Raw genomic sequence first — 12,764 nt, 5'->3', positions numbered from 1 at the left:
AGCTACATGAAAGATGTAAACTGGCCCATAGGTTCTCTTTCTCTTGAAAACCTGAGACATATAAGGGACACAGGGACACCGGGAGTTGCTGAGTAAACACTTGGAATCCAGTCATTTGCAAACTGGCTCTAGGGGACAGGGACAGGGGGGGAGGATGGTCCATGAGAAAGAGAGGGGGAATAAAACAGAGAGAGAGAGAAAGACAAAGAGATGGAGGGAGGGAGAGAGAAATAGATGAGAGAGTGCAACCTTTTTCTTGCTCAAGCTCATCAAGTACGGGCCAGGGCTCCTGAAAACGCAGGGATTACCAAGCTGTGCTGGCCTGTGCTGCTTCTGCTCACTCCTGCACTGCACGGTACACTGACCAGCTAAAGGACTGGACATGGTTCTCACACACACACACACACACACACAGAGCCAGTCATGCTTGCTTTATTGTGTTCATCTTTCATTCTCAAAAACTCACATGCTAACACATAAACATGAAGACATATACTGGCAAAGGTCCCCATCGTCTTACTCACACATTCACTCAAAAAACAAGTTGCTTGTGTGTCATGGAAACAGTTTTTGAGTAATTACTGTATGTGCCTCTGTTTATTGTTACCTTCTGAATTCACTACATTACTGTCTACCTGGTACAATATACTCAGAGCTTAGTTCTTCATTCAATGAACATAAGCATGTGTCCTGTGCTGATGTAATGAAACCCCCCGCAGTATCCACCACCTGCAGCTATAGGGCATGCTGCGGGGCTCATCCACTAAAGTGAACAGCAAGCTGAGGTCACATCCCCTGAAGTTAAGCACAGTAATTAACCAATTAGGAAGTGAGCAACACATGGATGAGGTGAACGACAAGGCCTCAGGTCATGATGGCTGTGTGTTGCTTTGAGACTGCTTTCAGACCTCTGTATGGACATAAGTGTTCCCATCTAACTCCATCCATCTATCTTCTACCATTTTATCCTCCACATGAGGGTCGCGGGGGCGCTGGTGCCAATCTCAGCAGACATAGGGCCACATATGGAGACAAACAACCATCCACTCTCACACTCACACCTATGGTCAATTTAGAGTGTCCAATTTACCTACTCCCCATATTGCATGTTTTCGGACTGTGGGAGGAAACCAAAACCCAGAGAAAACCCACACACGCACAGGGAGAACATGCAAACTCCATGCAGAAAGGCCCTTGTTCCGACTGGGTTGCAAACCTGAGAGCTAACCACTACACCAACTGTGTGCCAACCCCGTCTAACTCTTCTTTACACAATATAGTATTCACTTCACATAGTTATTTCTGTGTGTGTAGTTTGTTAATGTGTATAAAATATCTTTCACCCACAATGAGCAAAAGCAGGACTATCAAATGTAGGACAGTGTGATAAATATGGTTTTTGACTTTGTTGTATGTGAGGCATTCCTGGAAGGCTATGTGGTCCAGACTGTGTGTATATTTAGTTAATTCTCATAACAGATCTTTCACCCACAGTAAGATACAACCTCACTGTTCAGAATTTGCCATTTCAAATGAACATAAAAACTGTAAAGCCACACAGATATTACAAAGCTAAGATGTAAGCATGATCCTAATAGTCAGCTGCTGCCACAGTGAGCTAACAGAGAGAAGCTTAATGACTTAACACCAGGAGCGTCTGTCTGGCTGGTTAGGTCCTTCCTTAGGTACTTACCATAGCAAGACCCACTACAAGTAAAAGCAAACACATGAAATCATACACCCGCCTGCTCTTGAGAGCTGAGGTCAACAAAACCACAAAGGAACTTATGTACTAAGATGGATGGTATGCTCTCCCTGCTGAATCTGAGAAAAATAAATGGATGCTTGACATTTTAAGATCTTGATCGATACGATCATGCATGGTCGGATGACCACATAAGATTATATCTTCGACAAATCAGTTGTTGAATGCCAAATTAAATAATAAATAACGTGTGCCTGTATGAGCAAAAGCAGAGTAATCAAATTTCGGGTAGTGTGGTAATCAGTTCAGATATCCAGCTAGATGCTGCAAACATGTTTTTTTTAACTTTTCTGTGTATGCGAGGCATTCCAGGAAGACTATGTGGACCAGACTAGCCGACTGGCTTGTGATGAGTAACAGTTTACCGCAAAGGCAAGAGGGTCTGATGTGTGGGCTGCATGGCTGTGTTGTGTTAACATGAATGTACACGTGTTAGCACGGCTGAATACCAATTTTCTTTCCCTCCATGCAAAACATGAAATACAGGTGTGTCATCTCGTGTATCTGTCAATCTGTAATGTCCTCAAGTGGCAAAGTGGAGTATCAGTGAGGTCACAATGACATAGATGGATCCTTCTTTAGACGTCACAGTTTCGGAGTAGAGAGGGAGAGAGCGAGAGAACGAGAGAGCGAGAGAGGCATTAGAGGTGGGTCCAGAGAAGAGACAAGGACTTTCATTCAGTGACTCCATGTCTTTTCACACTTCTGTCTTTCAGCATGCACTTCTCACTCTTTCACTTCAGCCTCTCAGCAGTGGACTGAATCTCATCCTTTACTCTGGGTGTAAACTACTGTACTAATAACACATTTATACTATGGAGAAAAAAAAATGCCAATATGAACATAAAAAAAAGTGGATGACACTCATATCATCCTCATAAACAACATTAGTTGTTCACCTCAAAGCAGCTATTGGCTCTGGCATTGCTTAGTGGTGAGCGATGGACAGCCATGCATGGTCACACAGCAGCTTGAACGAAGGCTTTATTACACTGAGAGAGAGAGAGAGAGAGAGAGACCCGGCCTTTAGACACACACACAAATACAGACGTGTGTTTGTGAGAAATTTGTTGTTGCGCCAAGCCCAAGTGTTCAACCTTTATCATGAAAATTCATTAAAACTAAAGGTCAGAATAAAAGTAGTTTCCATACCTGGGTGTTAAACAGAATATTCACTTTATATCATTTACTCATCTCATGCAACTGTTACACTCACTATACATTTCTCCTTTTTTAGCTGCCCACTCAGAAGCAAACAGTTTTATATCACCATGTCTGCAGACCAGTGTTTACCACCCAGTCCCACGCCCGTTCTCCTCCTATTGTCCTTCCATTTGTTGAGACCAGCTCAGACAGGTGGGATCAGCACCCATTATGTTCTTTAAGACTTGTTAACACACAGACAACCTGCAAAGTTTAGCTAAGAGAATTTACTAAGTAGATATGCACACAGATGGGATGGAGACACACACACACACGCAGGTACACGCTCATGAGCAAAGTTACATTGAAGCATTCAACAGGTGTATTTTTATCAGGTAATTGTGACATTTAATCATTGTTTATGATGTTTGAAACAGTATTAGTCTGAAATGATCATCAGAGATAATTTCATGTTTTTTGTGCTGAAGAAAATACTAAAAACTTTTGACTAAAACTTGACTATGATACCTCGAGTATGAATTATATGTGAATGATTGATATAAGACTAAGACTAAATTAAAATATGTGTGACAAAAGTAACACTTCCCATGACTTACAGGCTTGATGTTGCAGTTTTCCTCTGCATGTTTGTGTGGACAGATGTTAGGGTGCCCAGTTACACCCAAGTTAGCTGGACTATAAACACTGTGTGCATATACTGTAATGTTATCCCTGTTATTCTTGTGATGGCTGGTAACTGCATGACTATTTACACTTTCTGGCAAAGAGTTCATTTTTAAACTCATAATTCCCTTGTGTTGTAATCTGCTCTCTGACAGTGAATACAGATCTTTACACCCATCTAGTGGCTACTAGAAGAAGTGTAGGATTTCTCATTTCTCAACACAGTCAACACAGCAGATGTTTCCTTTTACATACAGTTTATTTTTACTCATGGAGCAAATATGAATATTGATAACACCTTATATGAATAGGACAATATAATGCACCTCCTTGTTACTATGTTCACAAAGAACAGCACACCATAAGAAAAAAAAATTAAAGGTCTAGCATAACCAACCAACCAACCGGTGACACACATCCCACTGCAGGGACCTTATTTAAAACCAGAGGTTTTGTTTTTTTTTGTTTCATTTTATTTAAAAAAAGATTTTTGTTATGTACTAGGGTTCAGCCCATACACGCACACTGAAAATCAAACCATAATTGAATTTACATGTAATCATCCCTATGCTGTTTATTTATTTTATATGCATTAATGCTGTATAAGAATATTTGCAGGGGAAATCTCACTCAGGAAGCAAACACTGTCACACTGAACTACAAAACACTAACAACAGAGAGCATTAAATGAAAGTTAAAATATGATTAGATCTTTTTCTTTCTCAGCTAAATCTGTAGTTTATTACAGAATATGATCTTTGCACTTTATTGAGTGTTCTAAATTATTGTATATTGAAATAAAAATTAATCAACAATGAAGCAACTCACTGACATTGTGTTTTATGGCCTTAAATAGTGATACATCGTTCTGTTCTCTCACTGTGTGTAGTCTTGAGTGCATTTTGTGTGAAAGCAATGGGAAGTGATCCAGTACAGTTTTGATGATGTGACTTCACTTTTGACCAAAGCAATAAAAACAAAAAATAAACAGTAATTCCACGAAACTGTGAATGGTCAGACTTCAGCACAGTGGATCTCATTAGTCACCATTAATATTCGCTCTATAACAGCACAGACAAGGACACGCCCGGAACTAATGTACCACGAGACTTTTGTTTCTGGCGGTCCTCAAAACCGACGTACAATCTGTCACGTATAACTCCGCCCACATTAGAACGCGGCTCACTTTTAAACGTTATGGCGTCGAGAAAAAGAACAACAATAGCGCCGAGCGGATTCAAATCCACCCAAATGACATCCACTGAAGCAAAGAGGTAGTTATAGTTGTGTTTTTTCTTCTTTTCTTAAGCTAGTCTCTTGCTCTTGTGTGTCGTTGATTTATGGGCGTTTTAGTTTTTTTGTTGTTGTGGATAAAACAGCCGGGATAAGCTGTTCAAATTTAAACTATGGGCTTTATTATTTTATTCGCCAGTAAGTTCCCACTTATCATCAACAGACATAGCATATTTATAATTTCGTGAACTTGGAGTAACTTTAAGGTTGCTAAGCTAACAGTATAGCTTTGCCTTTGGGGTTTGGCTCATTTTCTGAATAATGTTTTATAAAAAATCCACTTGTACTCCAGTTTCTGCAATTGCGTTGTTTGTTTTCAGCTCCAAAAGTGGGAACGATGCTAATAAAGCCAACAACAGTGGAACTGGGAAGAAAGGTGTTAAATGTAAGTATTTACCTTCACTTTGTGTGATACCTGAGCTGAGACTAAGTATTTTGTTTCCTGTAAGTTACTGTTTTTACGTGAAACATGCACCTATGCTTTATTGTTGTTATTTTTCATTATTATTGTTATTAATTATTATCTCTTTTCACAATTTAGCCAGTGCAACTATGGTCAAGTCTCGATATATGCAGTCTGCTGAGAAGACATCATTGTCAAAGGTATTGTGTCTTTGCTAACACTTTACAGTACAGTAACATTATGATAATAGTAAGATAATAACAGTGTCATAGGGAAGTAATATTATGGTATTACCTTTTTTTTAATTCTATAATAATCACCACTAATGGCTTGGGGACAGGGTAAATCTCCATTTTACAAAATATAAATTATCATTATGTTGGTGTTATTACACTGTGGAAGCCTAAAGTAATTCGAATTACATAGCTATTAACCGAATATTACTTTCAAAATGTCATAGTACTAGTGTAATATCTCCTTTTACCACACTATTTCCATTCTTATTACCAAGCTGGCAATTGCTTTAGAAATAAGATGTTATTATTATTATTATTATGTCCCCTAGAAAAAAATTACTAAACTATTACCATGCCATCACCAAGTTGGAACTGCCTGCCTTGTTTGTGTGAACCTCAGATTACTTTTCTACTTTACTTATGTTACCGTCATTCATTGATAGTACAGATTTGTGTCTTATTTGATCTCCTTAACATTAACAGAGTAACTCGCTGACCAATGAGTCCATTGCCGCGCCACTGAAGCCTTCCTCACCTAAACCTTGTGGTGTCAGACCAAAGTTGGGTGCATCACCAAGACGCTCCATGGCTCCACAAGCTTTTGCAACATGTAAGTGGTAATAATTCATGGGATTGCTCCCACTATATGTTGTTCTGCTGTCACCATTCCTTTCTTTTTCTTCATCATATTCCACTATTAAGTTGTCCATTAACTAGTTGCACTTACTTCAACGCAGAAGTTAGAGCATTCTTGCATAGATTTTTTCTATTTTGAATGTTTAATCTTTTCTGAAAATATTAAAAGTATTTGTGCAGTATGCCAGATTGGCATCAGCTTGGGCTGGTAACCCTACTGCAATTTCTTATGAAAGTACAGTGCCTTCTCTAGTATTTCATGTGTTTATGTGAAATATGCAGTTGTAGCAATGATTCACAGTTCTTCAACTTCTTTGCAGAGGAGCTGTAAAGGTTATATTAGTATTTGAGCTGTTTATTCTTCAAGATAGTCATAGGATTAGGGTCAGGGTGACATAAGGGTTTTAATATTTTCTTTCTTACAGCCACGACATTACATGAAAAGGAACCTTCTCTGCTCAGGAAAAGTATTCTGCAATCTACCTTCACTGATGGACCCTGCTTTCGACCAGAATTTGATATTTCAGTCATCAAAGGTGAAGTGATTTAAATGGCTTAAAATATCTGTAGCCTAATGCAAATGGGACAACCCTGAACGTTTTTTTTTTTTATTTCTCTTATCTAAGAAAAAACAGTGATGGAAAATGCTTCAGAACCTGAGAGAAACCCAGAAGAGGAGAAGTGGGACATTGAGATGCAAACATTCCTTCTCGCATACCTCACAGCTAAGGTGAGTTCATCAGGTGTAAGCTGCTTTCTGAGTATTGTATCTGCTTTGTTAAATCAGTTTACATGATGGAATTATAAATAAGTGTTGACTGTCTTGTTCACTGTGCTTGATTTGGAATAAACAAACAAGAGTCCCCCATGCTCTGACTGATCTCACTCCATCTCTCTGATGTTTGATTAAAGATGGAAAACAATACTGCAAAACTCAAGGCTGAGGCAGAGGCAAAGCTCTTGCAGATAACGGAAGAAGAAGAGGCACTGCGTAAGGAGGTCCAGGAAAAGAAGTGCCAATATCTGCTTGCAGAAAAGGAAAATCTTCTAAATGAACTGCTGGATTTGCAGGTCAGGTCACTTGGTTTGCGCTGTACTGACCTTTTATCATGTATGCACAGTATTGTGCAAAAGTCCAACATTAAATTTGTTGTTTTAGCAATGCTGTAATGAACGTACAGTATAATTATTTACCAATCCCTTTATTGTCGCACATCATGTAACCCTGATGTTTTCAAACAAAAGTGAAGCCAGCAACGTTTTTACATTTCTCCGTTTTTTGGGTTCTAAAAGACCTGAGATTGAACAACTGGTGTGTCCAGAGCAGAATTTGTGTGTTTTGGGTTTTTTTGTTTGTTTTTTTAAAACTAAAATGGAGAAGTGTAGAGGAAGCAACAGTCTGTGATTTTCATCCTACTAATGTTACCATATTTCTTCACAGATTGCTGCACTGAGTCCTGTGGCTGAAGCTGCCAAGCAGTTCACGAAAGAATACAAGTCTTTTGCAACAGCTGTTGACACCACTCGCCATGAGCTGCCTGTCAAGAATTTCTACATTGATGGGGACAGACGGGAATTTCTAGGTTGTAATACTTAAACAAAAATACCTAAACAAAACCAAATTGTTATCTTAGAGAAAAGAAAAGAATCTGATATTGATTCTAACATTGGTATATTCCTTTAAGTGTGTGTAAATGTCCTACCTCATTTCTTTCTCAGCATGGTTGTTTGTTTTGTTCAAAAAAGTGGCTTATAAGCTATAAACCAAAATCTGTTGTGTTTCACAAGCTAATGGAAGTATAACTAAATTATTTTGATCTGATGATAACTTATGATAGTTGGATCCACTTCTGTCTACCCATTTTAGATAAAGCTGAAGCTTGCCTGAAGGAGAGTGAGAAGTTGCTGACGGAATGCACTGAGGGAGATCACAAGGACAACAGCATCTCTCTCGAGTGCATGAGGAACATGAAAATGACATCAAAGGAGATCAGTCATCAGCTTTCAGGGTAGGCACATATAAAGAGAGGGCTGTGTATTTGTTTTTCAGTTTGATTTGTTGCTCTTTGGTTTCTTCTCAGAGGATTTAAATGAATGTTTGGAGTGGACTCCTATTTATCATGAATAAACATATTCTTATAGAATCAAACCCTGCCAAATACTAAGTACAATATAAAAATCAATACTGCCATTGATTAGGTTACTCTTGTACCTACATTTTTTTCTCCAGTACATTTTCAGAGCTACTGGAGCTGTCATCGTTGGCCTGCCGCCATACCATCCTTGTCCAACAGGCTGCAGAGGAAGAGCAGCTCGGCACAGCAAGAACCCATGAGCTCTACTGTCCCAAACAGTGAAAGATAGCATGGGATACATAGTACATGCACTTTGCTAACTCCTTAATCTTCTGTGTATTATTTGCGTCGTTTTTGTCTTTCTGTGGACTAATAGATTTGTATTTATTTTTCTTTGCAGCTGTATTGTGTAAATGATGTTGTTTTACAGATGAAACATTGTTAATAAATACAAAATAATAAAAACAAAACAAGCAGTCACTGTGGCCAGCAAACATTTTAAGAGCAAAGATACTTGGATATATATGTATGTGTGTGTGTATGTGTATGTATATATATAAATATATAAATAACTATAGGGGTTATAGGAACATCTGAGCTTTACAAAAGAGGGATACAATTTGTGGCAGTTGGGAAAATCAGTCTGAAACTTGCATTCTATCATTCCCTTATTTAAAATGTTTTGTAATCTGCATGTCACGTCTGGTGAGTGCATATATATTGCTTTGTGTTGAGAAGTGTGGAATAAGTCATGATCACTGGAGATGGAATCCAGATTCAGAATAATTCATTACAATATCTAAAGATCTATATTTTGCAAAGGGAAATTGGATACAGGAACACATACTAATAACCATGCTACATCTGTTAGATATGGCCTGCATTTTGAGTCACTGTTTTTTGACTGTTGGGTACGAGAGTACGTGGTGATTTGGGGTTTACAACTGTGGACATTTGGAACTGTACCTTTACCGCCGGAAATCAGCACCGGATATCGCGTCACAGCAAACGACAAAGCTACTTGGATTTGATTGGATGATACTGTGAAGCGACGACCTGTTCAAAGCACCAATGAACCGCAGGAGGACACCTCGTCGCATGTGAGTACAAACACGGGTTTTGATTTAAATAATTTGGGATTGGCATTTGCTAGAAACATTATTTAAAATCAGTTACTTGATCATACAACATATAGAGCGAGACACGTTCTATTATGAAACGTACGTATTGTTTGTTTGGAGGCGCGCCGTTGCTTGATTTGTTGTTAGCTAACTAGCTAACTTTCTTTCGCTGTGTGGTTAGCATTGTTGTCCACTACACAACAACTGCACTGTCAGTGGTATAGGTAAACGTCATAAATGAAAAGTAGCGTTGTATTTATACAACATGTGAAAACATGAGTGTTGCAATGGCGGCATGAGTGTTACAATGACTCATGTTGTGACCAGAAATTGAAATGTAGCATTGAGCATAATGGTTTTAAAAGGTTTATTTTTTATACTGAACAAAAACCTATACCGTTTTAAATGTGAGTCATACAATAAAGAGGCCTGGGAACGTGTTTAGTTAAACCCCATCGGAAAGGGTGACCTTTACTCATCACTGCACATTTGTTTGTGTGACATGCGTAAGTTTGTCATGTCCTTATTGGGGCCAGAATGGGAGATGCTGCTGTTCTTGCCCTTTTGTTACGTATCTCTGTTTTCTGTCAAATCACACATTCAACTGCCAATAATCTCCTCAAACAGCTCTCACTCACAGAGGAGACATGCACCTACAGGAGAGTGGAGGCAGAGGAATCAGGAGCAATGGCGAGGAGAAGACAGAGGACCAGTGAGACAGGAGGAGGGTGAGATTCCTGAACAACAGAGGAAAGGGGCAGTGCCCAGAGGGACCTGCCCGACCATGTGTCCTGCTCATGAGCTGCAGGCCCGAGAGAAGCAGAATCGCCTTCACCGTTTTGAGATGTTAGCAGGAACTGAAAGATATAAACGGCCCACTGGTGATCCCTTACGTGCTGTCAAGGAGTATTCTAGACCAGCAGCTGGGAAAGATGCAACAAACCCCATTGAGCTACGTCCACCTGCAGTCTTGCGGAAAACTGTATGTTACCTTATTGATGAAATCGCTGCTTCCCCAAACCTGCATCCTTGGACGGAGGCTAGTATTTATTTATTTTTTATTTTTTCAAATATGCAGTATTTATATGTCTTGATCTGCCCCTTTTGATTTTATCATTATCTCATACTTTACTTGAACTTTTCACATGTGTTTGGTGTAATCCACACACATCCACTGTGACTGTTAAATCATCATTGAAAATTGATTTTACTTGTAGTTTGAGTACAAAATAATCAAATGCTCTAGCGATGAGTTCTCAGCTCATATGCCCCTCTTTAAACCTTGAATTAAAATGCTTTGCATATCTTTAAAACATGTTTCTCACATAGTGCAAATTTTATTTTTTGGTGTTGGAAGGAAAGTGGTAAAACCCTTGATTGACTGGTGGCTTTAAAATGTATTGTAATGAATTGCCTAATTGAAAGACAGTTTGGGGGCACATGGCGAAGTAGTGTCGAGCACAGTTGCCTTGCAGCAAATATACCCTGGTTTTGGCAGAGAAAATAAGAATATTAGAATATCAAGGTTACAACCATAGACCCATAAGAATACAACTTTCCAAGACCTTAATACTTTTATTAAAATGATTTTAAATTTTTAGGTGTACAGCTTTGTTTTTGATCGGCTGCGTGGTGTGAAGCAGGACATGATCATCCAGAGGGTGTCTGGTTTGGACTGTGTTTCTATTTTGGAGAAGACCGTACGTTTCCTCATCTACGCCTCTTTTCGTCTTTGTGGTGAACCGCTGCGGCTCTATGACCCACGTATTAATGACACACACCTGCAGGAATATCTGAGCTGGCTTTTTGATTGCTATGCAGTAAGGACAGAATTGCATCCCAATGAGGAAGAGTTTCAAGCTCTTGGTCTTCTGTACAACTTAGGTTGGTTCTTCTCTTTTAATAGTTAAATGCTTTATACGGTGTATTTTCTGGTGTTACTATTAATGAAGTGAATTGTTTTGTATCTGCTGTTAGTTATTTTTATTTGTTTTTCCACATTTCTTCTAGGGTCAACTCTTGCAACACAACATATCGTGACACTCCCGAAGCAGCTCCGCAGCACTCCTGCTATCAAGCTTGCACTTTCCATCAACCGGGCTTTTCTGGAGCGAAACCCTGTACGTTTGCTTCGATTGACTCAGAAGTTGAACTTCCTGCAGTGTTGTGCTCTCCACCGACACCTGGTGACCTGTCGAAGAGATCTGCTGCACATATTCAGCCATGGATACAGCAGCCGCAACTGTCACTTTCCTCTTGACAGGCTAGCCCAGCTCTTGTTCTTAGACAAGTCACTTACAGCCCAGCTCTGTCTGGATTATGGAGTGGAGGTTTCCCAAGGCAATCATGTGATTTTCTCAAAGGCTGCTTTCACTGAGCCTGAACAAGGCAAAGTGCGCTGTAAACTGTATCACAGCATAGTAGCAGAGAAAAACAAAGACCTCACTGTTGGAAGTATCATTAATGGGTTTTGACTGAGACGAATGGAAGATAATTTTTAATACAAATAATGCTTTTGATATTGAATTTCATTGTGGATTTGATTGTTGACTTCTGTGCCACTAGCATGGTTTAGGACTTGTCCAACAATGCTTCTGTGGTGCAGCTATTTTGTTATTAAACGGTTCTGTTATTCTATTCTTTACCTTGTTCAATTTGAGCCTTAAAGCATCATTTTACAGTTGCTTGACACCAGTACGTTTTACCACAAACATTTCTCAGATTATACATGTTAGAAGTCTAGCATTAGGGTCAGAGGTTATTGTTGGGTCAAGGGATTATCATACTCAGAAAGGCTGAATGATGAAAAAGTTCCCTCCTGGTTCTTGATATGTCCTTAAATCCCCAGATCCCCATGAACTCTGTGCCTGAAATGCAAGTATGTGAATAGTTTTTTTATGATGTGACTGTTTTCAGGTTAAATTCTTAGTGTTTAAATGTATAAAGCAACACTGTGTTACATTTACAGGTTACGTTATCACTGTAGCAAACCAGCCGGGATGGAATTACATTTTACATGACTTCCAAGTATTGTTTTGTTGGTCGTTGATACATTATTTAATTTTCGGTTCTGGTTCGGTTCACAAATCTAATAATGCACTCGAAATTGTTAACCATAGTCATGTGATCCGCTCAGCTATTGGTCAGATATGAAGAGTGTAGGTTAATGTTCATCTGTTCTGATGCGGGTGTAGATGAGAAGACTGAGGCTGTAGCCATCGCGTCCAGTGAAACGCTCGAGAGTTCACTTGAAGCGTTCATACCAATCCAAACGAACCGTTCTAAGGGGGTAAATGCACCAGGGTTTGATTTAAACGTACTAAACCAGGCTGGTGAGAATACACTCTTAGTGACCTCTAAAGGCGAAGCTGGAGATTGTTATAAATTGAGGACTCTTGCACTGACTCT

The 12,764-nt window shown here is 39.2% G+C and overlaps 2 protein-coding genes across 2 annotated transcripts; both read left to right on the top strand.

Moving 5' to 3' along the window:
• Nucleotides 1-4,732: 4,732 nt before the first annotated feature.
• On the top strand, nt 4,733-8,699 carry haus8 (HAUS augmin like complex subunit 8). Its single transcript, XM_058638773.1, has 10 exons — nt 4,733-4,866; nt 5,206-5,270; nt 5,427-5,488; nt 6,008-6,134; nt 6,586-6,696; nt 6,787-6,890; nt 7,073-7,231; nt 7,602-7,743; nt 8,028-8,169; nt 8,391-8,699. Exons 1-10 carry the CDS (start codon nt 4,790-4,792, stop codon nt 8,515-8,517), a joined length of 1,116 nt encoding a protein of 371 aa, XP_058494756.1. The 5' UTR covers nt 4,733-4,789; the 3' UTR covers nt 8,518-8,699.
• Nucleotides 8,700-9,257: 558 nt separating this feature from the next.
• On the top strand, nt 9,258-12,000 carry sac3d1 (SAC3 domain containing 1). Its single transcript, XM_058637485.1, has 4 exons — nt 9,258-9,335; nt 9,984-10,395; nt 10,958-11,240; nt 11,367-12,000. The coding sequence occupies exons 1-4, from the start codon at nt 9,307-9,309 to the stop codon at nt 11,828-11,830; spliced, it is 1,188 nt and encodes a 395-aa protein (XP_058493468.1). The 5' UTR covers nt 9,258-9,306; the 3' UTR covers nt 11,831-12,000.
• The last annotated feature ends 764 nt before the right edge of the window (nt 12,001-12,764 follow it).

The sequence above is a fragment of the Solea solea genome, chromosome 9 (genome assembly GCF_958295425.1).
Source record: "Solea solea chromosome 9, fSolSol10.1, whole genome shotgun sequence".
Taxonomy (NCBI): Eukaryota; Metazoa; Chordata; class Actinopteri; order Pleuronectiformes; family Soleidae; genus Solea; species Solea solea.
Note: the sequence above shows the minus strand (reverse complement) of the source record. Positions and strands in the feature narration are given on the sequence as shown.